This window comes from Bidens hawaiensis, unplaced genomic scaffold, assembly GCF_021521415.1.
Source record: "Bidens hawaiensis isolate Kalapana, Puna unplaced genomic scaffold, B.hawaiensis_p1.1 tig00025356_1, whole genome shotgun sequence".
Taxonomy (NCBI): domain Eukaryota; kingdom Viridiplantae; phylum Streptophyta; class Magnoliopsida; order Asterales; family Asteraceae; genus Bidens; species Bidens hawaiensis.
The window spans coordinates 58,249-76,718 of NW_027494040.1; the positions used below are offsets into that span (position 1 = coordinate 58,249).

Sequence of the window (18,470 nt, forward strand, 5' to 3'; positions counted from 1 at the left end):
TGTAATTGCATGAACAGCAAGAACTTTTAAGAAGTGAAATTTAATATTATTAATAGCCCAACTAAAAAAACTGTAAGCCCAATATTCGAAATATAATATTGGAAACTACTCATAGAGGCATAGTCTTTGGGCCCATTAAAAGATGGCTATATATTATTGATTGGGCCAAAAATAACGCTGTCAGTGGCTGGACCAAAATATAGGACCGGTAAGCACAAATGATTTAATAAGCAGCATGTGTGGCAATTTCCATTTCTTTTTTTATATATATTTCTTTAACGAAAAGTGGTTTTAGTTTCCTTATAATATTTTAAACAATAGATGTTGAACAAATCCACCCTTTAAAAGTTTTTTTTAAAGTCGTTTTTCTTATTTTTAACCCCAGCCTCCTAAGTCCTAACCAACTAAGAAAAAGAAAACATGGCAGGTGAAGAAAACAAAAAATAAAAATAAAAATTAATTGGCACCTACAGATGATTTATATAACATAGATTTATTCATCAAAATTGAAGATTGAATAGTTCCAATTGCTTAGAAATATCTCTTGAACCTATTAAGGTAAGAAAAACGATACCAAAATATAACAAAGTTCAAAATATGTATTTAATCCTAGAGCAAAAGTAAGCTTAAGGCCTAGACCGAGCTCGTATTTATATATAAAGTCACTAATAGATTATATAACAAAAAGTTGCGATTATTTTAGGAGTATTTGAGATTGGTTGTTTAAACTACTTATGTTTTTCTAAAAAAGTAAACAACATATAGTATAATAGTAAAATGTAACAGAACAAACTAATTTCAGTTGTTTGAATGTTTGCGATTCGACTCATCTAATTATTTGAGAGGTTGAACATGTAAAAACTATATAATCAATATAAGAGCAACTTAATATAAACATACAAAATACAATAACCTCTTCTAGCCTAAGAGTACTAACATAGTGTAAATTTATAAGTAAGTTTAGAGAGTGTGTGATTTAGTTAAAACGTATATAAAAAGTAACCGCAACATCAGAAGTGTTTGTAATTGTTTGCTAAACCCAGATTTATGTTCGAACATAATACTATTTAAAATTATGATATTTTTTTTATTAACGACGACTTTCTTTGTGTTTGGCTTGGGCCTCCCCAAAAAACCACAACATCGACTACCATATGACAGTCGTTATTCTATCATGATAGCAAATTTTGTAGTTTAACACATGATGAAACTAAAACCTTATGAGATTTCTTACTGAGTAATTAAGTTATTTTATATAACCATGCCCCCTATTTATTATAACATAATAAAAATAAAAAATAAAAAATAAAGAAAGGAACAAATGACAAATCTAGACCCAGAATTAGAGCTTTAGGGCAAAGTTTTAGAATTGTTTTTGTGTTGTCGCAGGCCTATGACCGTGTCCAAAATCTCCCTCTTCGTTTCGTCTTTGAATCTGAATATTCTGTGATCGATTATATATATATATTCTTATTATTTGTTTGTCGCCGGCGGCGATTGTGTTCAACATTAGTACACCACACACATCGGGTACGATATGTTGGATCTATAATGTTGTTTGCTTTAAATGCGATCTGCTCAAATATATCTAGCTTTTATTTATCATCGCTAGATGTATCCGGCAATATTATGTATGTATATATATGTTTAATCTCTCTCTGTTAATGGGTTACTTTTCATCAAGATACAATTAAAACAGCAGCTAACATGTAGATAGAGATTGTAAATGCTATTGTCCCCTGCTTTAGAATTAGAATTACTTATGTTTCTTGACTGCTTTAGTATGCTTACATGATACTTGATACAGCGCACTAGATTATTAGTTTTTATAAAGATTCTTACCGACTTTTCTATGACACTTGGTTTATTAGAGCAACATCATTCCAACTGATTTGAAATAGCATGGGTAACATCATTGTAAAGACAAATGGGTGATCGCTTTTATTCTTATGTTAATTTGATAACGGGAGACTTCAATTTGTGTAAAATAGCAATGTTTGAGTTGATTTTTCGGGATTTATATATGCAAGAAACTAAATAAGCTTTCTATTTGCAGCTACTGGCTAATAAAGGGTGATGAGATTCCAATTCGACGCTGAAAAAGAGAAAAACAACTAACAAACACAAAAAGATGTCGGGCTTCTTTTATCACGTATTCACATCTGCATCATTAATATCACTAGGCCTTTACCACCTCATCTGCACCACCCGAAACCACCTCCGGTCCCCTCGAGAGTACTCCACAAAACCATACCACCCGTTCACATGTCAAAACATCAAATTCACCAAACACATTCAACTCTACCTTATCATCATATGCCTCTTCATTGCCTTCATCCACCAAACCGCCACCTCTTTTGAAACCGACCCGTTAGTCAAAGGCCGGTCCCCCGTCCACCACTTCACATCCCTCCAATCTGCTGGCGTTACCGCCCTTTTCCTCATTCTCTCCACCGCCCTCCTCATTTCCGAAACAACCAATATCCTCCCGTTCCCACCCGACCTCTTTTTTGGAATTGCCTCCGCACTCTTTTTCCTCCAATACTCGGTTTCTTCATCATCCGCTTCGCTACAAACGTCTGGCCTCGAAGAAAAATGTGACTCGGTTTCCGCCAACGTTTCAGCTTTAACAGCTGTTCTATGTGTTATTCTCGCTTGTCACCCGAAGCTGTTTGTGGCTGATGTGGGTCTCGGGGCGGCTATCTGTCTTCAGGGTTTGTGGTCACTTCAAACGGGCTTGTCGCTTTACGTGGATGCGTTTATACCCGACGGATGTCACAAGCTTTTGGATGTTGTTAATGGTGTTGAAGCGTCAACCAAGTGTGATCTTGAAGATTCTAGGCTTCGGGCCACTGCTATTTTGGATCTCTTGTTTGTGGTTTACGTTTTGTTTGTGATTGTGATTCTGATTGTGATGTATGCAGTGACGGCTAAGGTTGTTGGGGCGAGGAGATTTGGTGGTTATGAAGCGTTGCCTACTTCGTCTGGTTTGGTTGCTGAGAATAATCTCGTTCAAATGAAGGAAATGGCGGGAGCTCAGGCTTGATATTCGTCTCTCTGCATTTGATAGTAGTAGAATGGTTATCATTTTCTAATGTTTTAGTGTATACAAAGATATGAGTGATATTTTTGGGATGTTTAATGTTATAACATTTTATTTTCATTATTGGATGTTCTGTTGTTCTTGTGGTTGTGGGTTGTGTCTTGCTGTTTGATGCAGAATGTCATGCAATTAAGATGCTGAATTTTGTATTAAACATGCTAAATGTTTTTAGAAAATGTATTGCACTACAATATTCTTTCAACACTTCATCAATCTTCCAGTCTTACTGAATATGCCCTGCTCGAAGTAGGAGACAGATAATTAGTTTTAACTATTAAACTTATTATGGTTAAATATGCCCTGCTCAAAGTAAGGACCAAAGTGACCTGCATATTATACCTTAGTAAACCGAGTCCTAGCTACCGATTTCGTGAAGATAGAAGTTATATGATCATCACTGGATATAAACAGAACTCACACTTACGGAACCTTATGTGAATAAGTTGTATGAAACTCAAGTTTCATACGGGTATGTAACATTGGATTTACAGAAAGGTAAAGATAGATACGAAAATTATCTACATTTGACATTTCTAAGCCTTAAAAAATCTATAAACGTGTCAGGTACAAGATTATAAAAATCCAACTGACCAAGTCACAAATATCTTTACAAAAGTATTTATAAATTAAAAGGGCAGGAAACTTTCCTTGGCCTCCAAGTTTGACTTTATTTTTGTACATATAAACTACATTACTACTTCCTTCTATCCTCACAAACCATTAACTCAAATTATCACCTAATCTCATCTCCGAATTTACACAAATGGCCGAAGGATCACCACCATCATTCACATCCATGACGGTTAATAACTCCGATCCACACCCGCTTCAACTAGCCGAGCCTAGCCAATATGATCCACAAGACCACAACAACCCATCAATGTCAAAGATGAGATCTTACTCCTCGTTTGATGATCGGACACCTCGTGAGATAGTTCATGACGACGACGTCGTGCCACCACTCTCCATCGGAGATATGGCAAAACGAGGAACACAATTACATATTCCAGGTGCATCTTATAATAATAATAATAATAATAATGAACAAGCTGCAGCACCGTCTATGGGAGCTATAAGAGGTGACAGAGGGAATTCTCAGCCTGCTGCTGGTGGTTATTTTAGTTACCATGCAGCGCCGTCACACGGTGATTTGGTTCGCGGTAATGAGTCTCTAACAGGTGGATATTCCGGCAGTGGTCAGGATATTCCGGAAGGGAATTATGAGGGGATGAGTTTGACTGGACCAGATTTTGCAAGACTTTATCCAACTTTGTTTCAGTAGCTGGAAGAGGGGTATGATCCGATGTTATTTTGAATTTATCCTAATTTTTGACATTGTTTGATGACTATGCGCAATATTGTTGTGTATTTTTATATTTTATTTATATATTTGGTTTTTAAATTATATATCATATGTTGATTTTTATTTATTAAGTAATTATTTGTTGCTATAAATTTAAGCTAGTGATCAAAAACATAAAACCTATTCTTATGACAAAACTAGTTTCTTATAGGCTATAGCTAGGTTTGAAAATGATAGAAAATAACATTACATGACTAGTCAAAGCGTTTTTCAAAAGTCTAAAATAATGAGTTGTTAAAACTTAAAACGTGAAATCATAACACGTTCTTACATTTTTCAAATGATCAACTTTTACATTTATCTATTACTAGACGGGTGCCCGCGTGATACAGCGAGAAACACAGGCTTTGGTAATTACATTACAAGTTTACTTGTGTCATTATTCAGCTTGAAACCGAACCTTTCAAACCGGTCATTGGTGTTGAATCTAACACAAGTGAGCCAATATTAGTCAAAAACTAATCTTGATTGTGCTTAGAATATGCAGCACAAGAAAACAAATATTTATTATTGACTTTGTTACTCATAACTCAATTAATACCCATTGTTAGTCTAACCAAAAGAAAGCAGATGACAAACTTTTGTTGGGCTGCACAAATAGTAAATCTTCATTGTTGCTGTACGTACAGCAATGAAACAAGGAACAAAAAGACTTAGATGGGCTGCACACAGTGAACGAAGACTTTTGTTTGACGAACAAATAAACTTCAATATTATTAAGAAACGACACACGAAAAACTTAATAAACCTATGTGAACCAAGGGTTTATATAACACCCTTAATACGAGTCCTACTCGTACTCAAATACACAATTTGATACCAACACAAATAGGTTTTAGGATAAGACTAACTTAATTAAAGTAAGACTAACTTATTAATAAATAATAAACGAATTATTATTTAAATCTCCTCCAAGCCACCTCATGAGATTTACCGAACCGCCCTTAAATATCGTCTCGTTTAACACTCCCTCTCGATATTTGCTTCCTTCATTCCCAAGCGAGTACAAAACTTCAAAAGCTTCTCTTTTGGCAAACTCTTTGTGAACATATCAGCAGCTTGCTCCAACGTGTTAACGTACTTAAAATCAATTTCTCCATTTAACACTTTCTCACGAATAAAGTGATAATGAACTTCAATATGTTTCGTATGCGCATGAAACGTGGGATTCTTAGCCAATAAGATTGAAGACACATTATCCCCATACAAGGTTACCTGTCACACCCCAACCTACGATGAAAATGTCGGGGCGCGAACTGATTGTCACAGCTCTCAAGGTACTATCATGCAATATTTAAATGACAATATCTATTAATTTTATTAAATTTTCAAATAAATCAAATACAAAGTACAACTCATTAAACAAACAATAAACACAAATTTAATTCTTGATTTTATCTTTTCTAACATAATTCTTCACTAAATCTTCACAAAGTCTTGCAACTAATTCAAGCGATAACCTGCATATGCGTATAAAATAGAATTTTGTCAACAACACATGTTGAGTGAGCAACACACCAGTTGTACATATAGTATATATAATAAAATACGTAGCTGCAACAAGTCATATGTGAATAACAAAATAATCATATGAGCAAGTATAACTGAGATGTCGAGAAGCACAAAGGCTAACGGCTGACGTATGATCATACTAGACTGAGATTATGTTGGACCTCTCCGAATGCGGAAGCATACAAAGCAAATAAGCACATAAACGCGTATGGTATAAGTTGTTAACACATAAGACAATAGTTGCAGTTTTGAGTATAAGTATATATGAAAAGTATATTTACGCATATGTTCCCAAAACGTGAGAAAACAAGTAAAATAGGGGAATGTGGTACTCACCTGATCGGATGAACAATAGATAAATGATGATGATGAGAGAGAGGTAAATCCTTCGGGATATACCGTCAAGGATTCCTAGTTAAATAATATTAATATGAATAAATTAATAATGAATCAACGTGTATAATGAATTCAAAGTTTCGATGTGATTGGAGTTATGTTGTGATGAGAATGGTTATGATTAGACGATTGATTCCATTTATTATTATTGCAAACCAATATTAATGTTATCCTTGGTTTGGAGGAATTATTACAAATATCATCGATTTTATACTTGATAAAATAACTAATTAAACCATTTAAATAAATAAACTATTTAAATATATAAACATGGTTTAAGATCAAATAAATATAAGAAAATAAATAAATTATAATAATAATGTGTAAATAAAAATATACTTTGGATTGTCAACGAAGCTTTAAAAATAAAGTTTTATTTAACGTGTTTAATATGCTTATTATATTATTGTTTAAAAATTAATATATATATATACACACATACGTAAACGAAAGTTTTTACGAAATTTGACGAGAACACAAACTCCAGTATGCTGGTTTTTATAAAATAATATCTAATGTATACTTAGTATTAATAAAAATAAGTTATGAACCAATAAAACAATAATTAACAAAAATAAAAATAAAACCGCGTCCAGGGAGGTTTGAACACGCGCCCCTGGCTGGTTCATAGACCTGAACGCATACACCCTAGCCAGCTGTGCTAGGGTGTTAATTGGTTAAGAAATCAGTTTAGTTATTTAACTACAGCAGTTAAACAAATCCCCAAAATCACAAGAACCCTAAATCTGCAAATCCTACAATCTACGTTGTGTTCGTTCAATTAAGGTTAGGGCTTTTGATATACGTAGTACGAAGAATGAGAAACATAATTTAATTACCAGATACGTGATTGATTTGATGGTGAACGGCTAGCAGAACTCGACGGCCTTAGAGGGTCTTAAAACATCACGCAAACGACGAAGATGATATAATTAGATAAGAGGGATCAATAGGCGCTGTCTATGAGGTACTATATGCGAGGTTAATTGAATTATGATGGTCGTTCACTGGTATAATCATAAACGAATTGATGTCGGTTGTTATAATAAGAAATAAGAATCGCTTATTGATCAATTAACATATTAACGAGTATTGGCAGATCACATAAGGCAAGATTAACATATCTTTTGATTCAAGAGAAAATTACAATTTGACTCCCTGAATTATATCGTCGGGAGACGGAATAGCCCCTGAAAACTAATTTGCGAAATTTCTGCCCTCATGTTTTTTATAATTGTAATATAAGCCCCTGGTTGAGGGTACTTTAGTAATTAGACAAATAATAATAATATCTAATACTAATAATAATAATAATATCTAATAATAATAATAATAATAATAGTAATAATAATAATAATACTAGCAGCTCATCATTATCATCATCTCAACCATCATCATCATCTTCTCAACTCTCTCATCCCTTCCCCGTCTCCACTGATGTCGTCGTCGTCGTCCACCGAAAAACTTCCCACCACCAAACCCATAGGTTTTATACAAAAATTTTAACAAAAAAAAGCATAGATCTAGATATAAGGTGTGGATGAGATTTGAAAACAAATATGGTGATGCCACTTTGGTGAGCAAGAATGGTAGCGCATAGTGTTTGGTGAGTAGTGATGTGATGATGGAGGTTGAAGATGTGAAAATGGCCGAAATCCGATTTTCCGGCAGCCGGTGGCCAGAATCCGATTTTCCGGCAAAGAGGTACGGCGACAGGGACGGTGACGGGTTGCGGGTGAAGAAGATGGATGGTGGTGATGATGATAAAGATATGAGTAGTGGGTATGTTGATTTCCGGCAACGTGTTCGTGATTTTCCGGCTACGGTGGTAGTGGTGTGGCGAAGGAATGGTGGTGACGGCGGCGATGATGGGTTCCGGGTGAAGAAAATGAAGATGAATGATGAATGATGAATGATGAATGATGAAGATGAAGATATGAGTTTGTGTTTGAATGATGATGTTAATTTATGTATTTGTATAAGATTTATGGGTTAGGGTTCTTAGACGGAGATGATGTTCTTGATTTTTTGGGTTTGTGTTTGTGTTAGGGTTCTTGATGTTGTTGATTTTCTGGGTTTATGTGTTTTGATTTTCTGGGTTTATGTGTTGATGTTCTTGATGTGTTTGAATGTTAATGATGAAGATGAAGGGTATAATGGTCATTTAACAAATTATTTAACACTGCAGGGAGTCATCTGATCATAATAAACACTGCAGGGAGCCAAAAAAACCCGCCCAGTAAACACATGTGCGCAAAATGCGCAAATTAGTTTTCGGGGGCTATTCCGTCTCCCAACGATATAATTCAGGGAGTCAAATTGGAATTTTCTCTTGATTCAATTTCCATAATATCGGCGAGAATTAAGGTCCAAGTAACAAATTATTGAGTCGTGTACAAGAAATGGATGTGATAATGGGTTTGGGTAAAGGATATCCAGATTATACCATATAGGTTATAAGGTATTCGCAGTTTAGTCCTTGTTGTAAGAAGTTGGAAGCATATAAGGTTAAAACTATTGTTTAGGGTCATTTTTGTATATACTTGAAAGTTATTATAGTTAAATTAAATATATATAATAAATAATAAGAGTAAAATAATACTAACTCGATAAAGGTTACGTTTATTAAAATTTCCTGAAAATGAAAACGGGTCGGATAATATCGATTTGGAAAACCCGAGTTGTTACATTACCTTCTCGTTCTTACCTTGATTTAACTCGTTTAGAAAACGAACCAGCCACACACACTCTTGCGCAGCCATAGTCGCAGCGCGATACTTTTCCTCGGTAGTCGAAAGTGAAACGGTAGGCTGCCTTTTGTTGCACCATGTAACAGCACTTGAACCAATCAAGAATACACACCCGGTAGTACACCGTCTCGTGTACGGATCTTTAGCATAATCGGCATCACAAAACCCGATTAATTCTATACTCGTCTCCCTCTTAAACTTAACACCATAACTTGGAGTCGACTTCACATACCGCAACACTAACCGAGCAGCTTCAAGGTGCGGTTTTCTTGGAGCTTGAACGAATCTACTAAGCACACCAACGGCATACGCAATGTCGAGTCGAGTCAAGGTCAAATAAATAAGACTTCCAATTATTTTCCTATACATTTTTACTTCTTCCAACTCCTTTCTTTCTTCGGCTCGAAGAGACCCGTTTGGTTCCATGGGTACCCGTATCGGCTTGCAACTTTCTATACCGAATTTCACCAAAAGATTAACGACATACCGATTTTGGTGAAGTATAAACCCATCATTCTCGTACTCGAGCTCAAGACCCAAAAAGTGCTTTAATTTTCCCAAGTCTTTCATGAAAAAACGAGTGCACAGATTCGTTTTTAACTGCTCCACCACGTAGACTAAATCACCGGTTATAATTAAGTCATCGACATAAACGAGGACAACGGCGGTTTTGTCACCTTCGGCTCGGACGAACACACTGGTATCGGCTATTGTAGGAATAAATCCGTTGAGTTCCAAAAACTCACCAATCTTACAGAACCATGCCCGCAGTGACTGTTTTAAGCCGTAAATTGTTTTCTTCAACTGATAAACATAATTAGGAAAATTTTGACTTACAAAACCTCCCGGCTGATCCATGTATATTATACGATCCAAATCGTCATACAAAAACGCATTACTAACATCCATTTGCCATAAATCCCAATCTTTGCACGCGGCAATAGCTAAAATTACTCGAACCGAAATGAGTTTAGCTACGGGACTAAACATATCTTCATAATCGATCTCGTACTCCTGGGAAAAACCCCGTGCCACTAATCGAGCCTTATATCTTTCTATCGACCCATCGGCCCGTCTTTTAATTTTAAAAACCCACTTACACGAAATCGGTTTTACATCACCCGGCTTCGGAACAAGATGCCAGGTCTCGTTACTGGCTAAAACATCTAACTCTTGCTTCATGGCTTCCATCCACTTAGGATCCCGTAGAGCCTGCTCTATGGTTTCGGGTTCACGTTTAGTTTCTTGACTAACAAGTAACGCGACGTTTGCATACCTCGGGTTCGGTTTACTAACCCGTTCGGACCTCCGGACAGCTCGGTACATCACCTTCGGTATTAACTGGTACAGCTGAGGTGCTAGTTTGATCGTTCGTTTGACTAACTAACGACCCGGTTCGCCATGGATCAGAATGTGGCCCGTTTCGTGTTCCTGGAACAGGTTCGATGTTAAGTGTTTATTCAGATTCTTCTTCTAGATCGTTGCCACCAACCTGAACCGTAACATACTCATCATACTCTTTTTGTAAGTCATGTGTGACGTCGGGTAAGACTTCCTTACTTGGTGACCACCATGATGAATTTTCATCAAATATTACATCCCGAGACACATAAATTTGCCCGGTACTCCGCTCATAACATCGCCACCCTTTTCGTAACCAACAAAAATACATCTCGTTGCCTTTTTCTCCAACTTGTGTCTGAGATGACCCGGGATGAACACGTAACACACGAATCCAAAGACCCGAAAGTAACTAACATTCGGCTAGATTTTGAACATCTTCTCGTATGGTGACTCGTAGCTCATTCCTTGTTGCGGCAGTCGGTTACTTATAAACGCAGCGGTACTCATTGCCTCCGCCCAAAATCTCCCCGGTACATTTTTGTTGTGCATCATGCTTCCGATCATGTCGGTTAGGGTGCGATTCTTTCTCTCCGAAAACCCGTTTTGATAGGGAGTATTAGAACACGTTAGTTGGCGTTTAATTCTATTTTCTTTTAGAAACAAAGAAAATTCACGGGATGTATACTCGCCTCTGTTATCGGAACGAAGACACTCGATGCTTCTCTTTAGATCTCGTTCGGCTTCTAACTTGAAGTCTTTGAAACGTTCAAACGCCTCGGATTTCTCCTTCATGAAATATACCCACAAATACTTCGAATAATCATCAATAACTGATATCATATAACCCATACCTTAAATTGACGGTTGTTTCACCCGACCGAACACATCGGTATGAACTAGCTCGAGAGGGGCTTTAGCTCGATAACTAGAATTCTCAAACGGTTTCTTATGAGCCTTTCCAAACTGACAACCGCCACACACCACATCCGTTTTTACTTCGAGTTCGGGTATTCCTGCCACCAACTTATTTTTCACAATTAATTTAAGTTTATCATACCCGATGTGGTTTAAACGTTGATGCCACAAATCTGCGTTTAGATTCCTTTTCACCTTATTAACGTACGAAGTCCCGGCAGACAATACATAAACCGAGTCTTTCTTTCTCCCTTGAACCACCGGTATGGGTTTAGTTTCAAACTTATCGAAAATACTCACCTCGTTTGGCCCGAACAGAACATATCGTCCGGTGTCGGTGATTTGAGGAACCGACAACAGGTTCTTTTTCATACCGGGAACATGAAACACCTTTTTAAGAACAAAATCACTTTCCTCGGAATCTGATGAGAGACCAACCTCACCAATATGAGCTATGTCGTGTCGCGAATCATCGGCTATAACTACCACCTGATTACCCTCGTACTTAATCGGGTTCTTTAACCGCTTCTTTTCACCCGTTAGGTGATTCGAACAACCCGAATTCCCCAATCCAATCATTTAATAAATTTAAAGATGGTTTTACCGTAGCCGTTAACGCATGAACTTCTTCAATTCCGGCATAATGGGCCTCGGCATCCCAAGGCTCTTCGGTTCGATTTTGTGTTGTCGCGGCGTTTCCTTCTTCAGTTGCACTCGATGTACAGTACTTTGCGATGTGTCCTCGCATGCCACAATTATAACACTTAAAGGTTTTAAACGACGGACGTTTACCCTTTTATTGCGGTTCCAATTCTTTCGATCAACGCTTCCATCCTATTGGTTTTGTTCCTCAGGTCTATTTCGATCCCACGGTTTCTTTTTGTTGTAACCGTGGTTGGGTTTTAACTTTCCTTTTCCTTTGCCCGCAAACAACGCCTCATTTTCTTGCTTCGGTACAGCGGAGACCGACACACCAGCCATCTGTTTGGCTAAGGATTCCTGTCCGGATAATAAATTTTCAAATTCTGAGAGTGACGGTTGATTCGGTCAACCTTGAACAGCAGCGAAAAACAACTGAAATTCCGGCCTCAACCCGTGAATAATAATCCGTTTCATCCTCGCGCCTACGATCCTTGATTGCTGATCTAAATCGAAAATCTCGCGACAAAGCGATTTCACTTTATGGAAGTACTTTGGAATCGTCATATCTTTCTGAGTAACCGAAAGCAACTCATTTTCAAGAAGTTGTAATCGGGTGTCGTTTTTCTTCGTGAATAGTCGTTCAAGAATATCCCATGCATGCTTCGTTGTTTCGGATTCTTGAAAGTGATCTAACATCTCCTCTTCGACTGTTGTTTTTAACACGAACATCGCTCTCCCGACTTTTATTCGCTACTTCCCGATGGAACCTCCGGTGTCGTTTCTTGGCACCCGCGTTTCGGTTCCGTTGGTTACCTCCCAAAGGTCCTGACCTTAAAGGTATGACATAACACATGTCGACCAAACCCAGTAATTAGTTTGGTTCAAACGCTTGATTCCGGCGACAAACGACGTATCGGCCATCGTTCCGTCTTCGTTGGCTTCTTTTCTCACCACTTCGAGCGACAAAACTCGATTACGTACTGACGTTCGGTGACCGACTCTGATGCCACTTGTTGAATCTAACACAAGTGAGCCAATATTAGTCAAGAACTAATCTTGACTGTGCTTAGAATATGCAGCACAAGAAAACAAATATTTATTATTGACTTTCTTATTCATAACTAAATTAATACCCACTGTTAGTCGAACCAAAAGAAAGCAGATGACAAACTTTTGTTGGGCTGCACAAATAGTAAATCTTCTTATTGTTGCTGTACGTACAACAATGAAACATGGAACAAAAAGACTTAGATGGGCTGCGCACAGTGAACGAAGACTTTTGTTTGACGAACAAATAAACTTCAATATTATTAAGAAACGACACACGAAAAACTTAATAAACCTATGTGAACCAAGGGTTTATATAACACCTTAATACGAGTCCTACTCGTACTCAAATACACAATTTGATGCCAACACAAATAGGTTTTAGGATAACACTAACTTAATTAAAATAAGACTAACTTCTTAATAAATAATAAACGAATTATTATTTAAATCTCCTCCAAGCCACCTCATGAGATTTACCGAACCGCCCTTAAATATCGTCTCGTTTAACAATTAGTTTGATTTCAAGATTGATTCTTTCCTTTAACTTTTGGCCAACCGATTTCAATTTTTAACGGGGTGCTTTCGGTTTTCGATAACAACAAAACGATACTAACATTTTGGCTCACGGTTTAATTTAAAAATCATCAGAAGCAGACCCCAAACACCCATACATAAAATGTTATTTTTTTAACTGAAAAACTATTGCAATATAATACTCAAATTAAAGATAATAAAATGCTCGTTTAACTGAAAAACTATAACAACATCCAAAAGTTTGAGTTTCCGAAAAAAATATCTGAGTTTTCCAGCAAAAAATGTTTTTTCGGCAACCTGTTGTAACGTCCGTAAATTCATGGGACATGGAATCACTTGTAAGACCTCAATCATTACCGTGTACGTGTTTTGAAGGGTTAAACGAGATTTTACCAAATATAACGGAATGTGATTTAAAATGCAATGCATATTACACGGAAGATTATTAGTGAAACTTTGTGTTGGGCTAGTATTAATGTAGTTTGTACTTATATTTGGCTTATATTGTAAACCGAGATCTCTTGGATCTCATTGGGCTTTTGGGTTGTTTTTGACTTGTATGTAGTATATATATAAACCATGTAACTAGGTTTAGTATAGAGTTAGCCGTATGAGACGATATATATATATAGAGAGAGAGAGAGAGAAAGAGAGAGAGACGAGTAAAGTATTGGTTGTATTGTAACTCATTGTGCTTAAGCACCAGTTGTTTAATATACGTGTGTTTTGAAGCATATTCATCATGTTCTCGTTGTGTTTGTTTACATAATATTGAATCATCTCAGGTTAGTTTCCGCATAATCACGAGATTGTGTGATATCACATTGAAAGATCCATTCTAAGGACTTACACTTTGGGAGAAAGGATTCGGTATGAGAACTAGAGGGACCAAATTTAGAACTTGGTGAAGTAAACACCAAGGAAAAGAAACCATAGATCATTCATTTACGAATGCTTGACGACCAAGAAGGAGAGCATGAGAAAGATGATGCACGATAGAGGTGGTGCGATCAGTGATTTCATCAATTTACCAGTTTTAATTGGTGGTATGGAGGATTGGGGATGCTTGGATAAGGAAGGGTTCGATCAAAACATGATTCCGGCGAATGAGGCAAGAAATCCGGCAACTGTTTGCGTCACCGGCGACGGTTCCGGCGGCGTCCAGAGGAGCTGATTCAAAGTAGTATTACTCGGCAATGCGGTCGCGTGGATATATTTTTTGCTTGATTTCGAGTTCGTATGGCCAAGTTATGAGCAAAACAAGAAAGGGTTCGCATTCCGGCTAACAATTTAGTTTTCCGGCGATAGTGGTGGTAGTTTCCGGCAGCGGGAACTAGTATCTCTGGTGGGGCTCGGTGAGATGAACACGTAGATATATTATTTTCCCAAAAAGGAGTTTGTTTGATATGGTTTTGAGCTATTCGACTGTTAGCGTGCAAAACCGAACGAACCAATGGACTGTTTTGGGTTCTGGAAGCTGTAGAGGTGGAGGTAGACCATAATAATAATTTTCTAAGTTCCGGCATGTTGAGACGAGTTCATGGATATGCGATTCGCTCGAATTGGAGTTCGTATGGTTAAGTTATGACCATTATAATTTTCGGTTGTGTTAGAATTTTCGGATGTTGTGCGTATGGGCTCAGAACGAGTTATACTCGAAGGTATGACTCCGTACATCTTTTTTGTATTGTTTGGTGTGAATCATGGGATATGAGGCAATTTTTCGATAGTGATGTTTGAGAACATTTTTCGGTAACATTTATAGGTTATTTATAAGCGAGCGGACGCGTCGGTTTTGCAAATTGGGAACCTTGTGAAGGTTTAAATTAGGGATTTTGCTTCTATTTACTTTTAAGGTATGTCATTAGCTTCATATTCAAATTCCATGTCTATTGGATTTGATTTTTTCGGTCATTTGTCGATAGTTTGAAAACTGGGGTTTATCGAGTGATTAGCCGTTGATTGTTGCAATTCGCGTATTGTATGAGGGAATTGCCAACTGATCAGTTCATGTAGTTTTATATTTATATAATGGCTAGAATAAAATTAATTTTATTAAATTGTCGGCCCGTTAGAGCGCGAATTCGCGTTTAATCGTTAATTAGTTTGTCGAATAAGGGAATTGCCAACCCAATTAGCTTGTGTAGTAATAGATTGATGTGTTGGCTGTAAGAACACCAAATTTTATCAAAAAGGGGATGGTTCGGTTGGTGGCTAATTAAATGGTTCCTTAGGGCGTAAATTCGGTACAGTTAACTTAAAGCGGGTATAGTTTGTGACCCGTTGGCCCTGGTTTTAATTGAGGGGAAGTATTGGGTAATTTCGGGGGGCTGATGTGAATGAGTTTAAGTATGGACGAGGCTTCGGGTCAACTCAATCATGTAGGAACGTCTCGTAGGGCGAGTGAGTTAGCACGGTCTAGTTAATGATTTGGTGTGCTATAACTTGGCAGGCCTTTGCTTGTGAGTGTTCACCTAGCCGTTCCCCAGCTTGTTGATTTTTTTGTGATCCGTATCAGGTGAGTTTCATGATGCCACTTGTAAGGCCCTGTTCCCGGTGCCCTACATTGGCGTTGGATTTACTCATAAACACGGTTCTAAATATCAGAGTAAGTTTAAACTTTCGCGGAAATAATAAAAGCTAATCAATCATTACAAACATTCAATACTTGTCTTTAAAATACAATATAAAATATTGGTTCAAAACATCATGATAACTTTTCTTCAGATGCTAGCCTCTTCAGATCATGCCATGTGTCTCCCTCAAGCCAGCTGCTTAAATCTATTCACCTACGTGCATACTAAAAGTCAGCTACGCTGAGTAAGTTCTAGTTAAATCAAATAACATACAATTCGCACACTTACTTATACATATGCATCTGAAGACATATATTAATACTTAACTTGTTCATAATTCGTTCGTACATACATAAGTATGTACCTTCATTCTTTCTGTTCTTTCATTTTCATTCTTTCTTTCTTTCATACTTTTATATTTACTCTTACTTTACATACTTATAAGTTTCTAGAGCCTTTCGCCCTATAACCTCTCGTATATTTTAAGGGTCTGGTCCCTATCCGCTCATATATTATAAGGGTCTGGACCCTATCCTCTTAGATATTATAAGGGCCTGGCCCCTCTTTTTCGTTTCCTCATATCATCATACATATTTTTCTTCATGCTATGATTCATACAATTTCATACATACCCTGTTATATCATTCATACATACTTTATAAAACAATCACATCTTCTAACGATTACCTTCCCTAGCGATACGTACAATATCCGAAGATCATTCACGTACCAACAAGTATTCATTCATAACCTCAATAATTATCTCATAAATAATATATGGTATACACTTACCACTTAAGGTAAGTGTATTAACTATTCACATTGAGTATGCACACAGTCCCAAAAAACATAAGAAGAAAATAGGGCTAGAAACTCACATGTAAGTGATTCCTTTCGGTATTTACGGTTATGACCTTCTTGAGTTGTGCACGGCTAACTGTATATCAATTAACAAGCATCACTTTACTACTCCTAATTATATTATATTTCTAAGTCATTTCCCGTTTTAAGCGTTTCCTTATTAATTAATTACTTATCATTAGCTCATATATCATATAAGTCATTATCGTTTACGTACGTATACATTGTTTATCTTTCGTTTATTTTGGAAAATCACTTTGTCCGTATAAGTTCTTTTGGCGTGTAAGTCGTCTAGCGTGTAAGTTCCTTAGCGTTTAAGCCATACATATACGTCCATATACATACACGTTACGTACATACATATGCGTTTACATACATACACGTAACATGCATACATATACGTTTATATACATACACGATACATACATACATATATGTTTGCATACATACACGTTACATGCATACATATACATTGCATGCATATATACATATAAGTTTTTATACATATGCGCTACTGACATACAAGGCTTACTATACGCTGCTGCTTATACTTATATGTTAAGCATACTTATACGGCGCAGCCTTATGCGCTACTTAGACTTATACGGTGTATATATATTTATACGCCCGTATAAGTTCACTTCAGCTCCTTATTACATGGGGCGAGTGAGTTAGCATGGTCTAGTTAATGATTTTGTGTGCTATAACTTGACATGCCTTTGTTTGTGAGTGTTCACCTAGCGGTTCCCCAGCTTGTTGATTTTTTTGTGATCTGTATCAGGTGAGTTTCGTGATGCCCCTTTTTAAATGTTTTATGTTTTGGGCTAGCATACACGCTTTATGACGATTTTACCCTTTGAAACGTTTGGATGATATTGCATAGATTATATTATATTTGCTATCTATGCTTTGAAGTTTACATGATTTATATTTGATTTATTTAGATGTGTGTGTGTGGCCACCACGTGAATGTGTTTGTTAAGTCGTGACCGGGTCGAATGGATGTTTTAAAATTCCTTAATTTTCCAGTTGGGGTTAAGGTGGATGTGTCCCGGGATAGTTTGACTGTCCTTGGGACGAAAGGATGTTTACAAATCCCCTAACAGTTTATCTGTCCTTGGGGTGGGTGTTTACTCGGGTTCTTGAGTTTATGTTTTGGACTTGAGAGGATGTGACCCGTGTTACGTGCTTAACAGAGAAAAATTATTTATTTATTTATTTTTATGTAAATATCTTAGTTGGTTTTTAATAGATTTTACTTATAAAAACATGAACTCACTCAGATCAAGCTAACTTTGCGTTTATGTTAGATTGATTCCAGGTTGAGTGTGGATGGGATTACTGCTTAGATGTGCTCAAAACTACCCGAGGCAGTTCTAGTCAATGATCCTTATCGTTCTAATAATTAAGACAATTATAATTTA

The 18,470-nt window shown here is 36.8% G+C and overlaps 1 protein-coding gene across 1 annotated transcript in view; it reads left to right on the top strand.

Annotated features, from left to right (window-relative positions):
* The first annotated feature begins 2,099 nt into the window (after positions 1–2,099).
* The window catches only part of LOC143571356 (uncharacterized), a 54,572-nt gene continuing 38,201 nt past the window's right edge, over positions 2,100–18,470 (top strand). Inside the window, exon 1 of the mRNA XM_077056799.1 lies at positions 2,100–3,069. Within this exon, the coding sequence (XP_076912914.1) occupies positions 2,132–3,046 (915 nt within the window). The 5' untranslated portion in view covers positions 2,100–2,131 and the 3' untranslated portion in view covers positions 3,047–3,069. The remainder of the gene's footprint in view (positions 3,070–18,470) is intronic.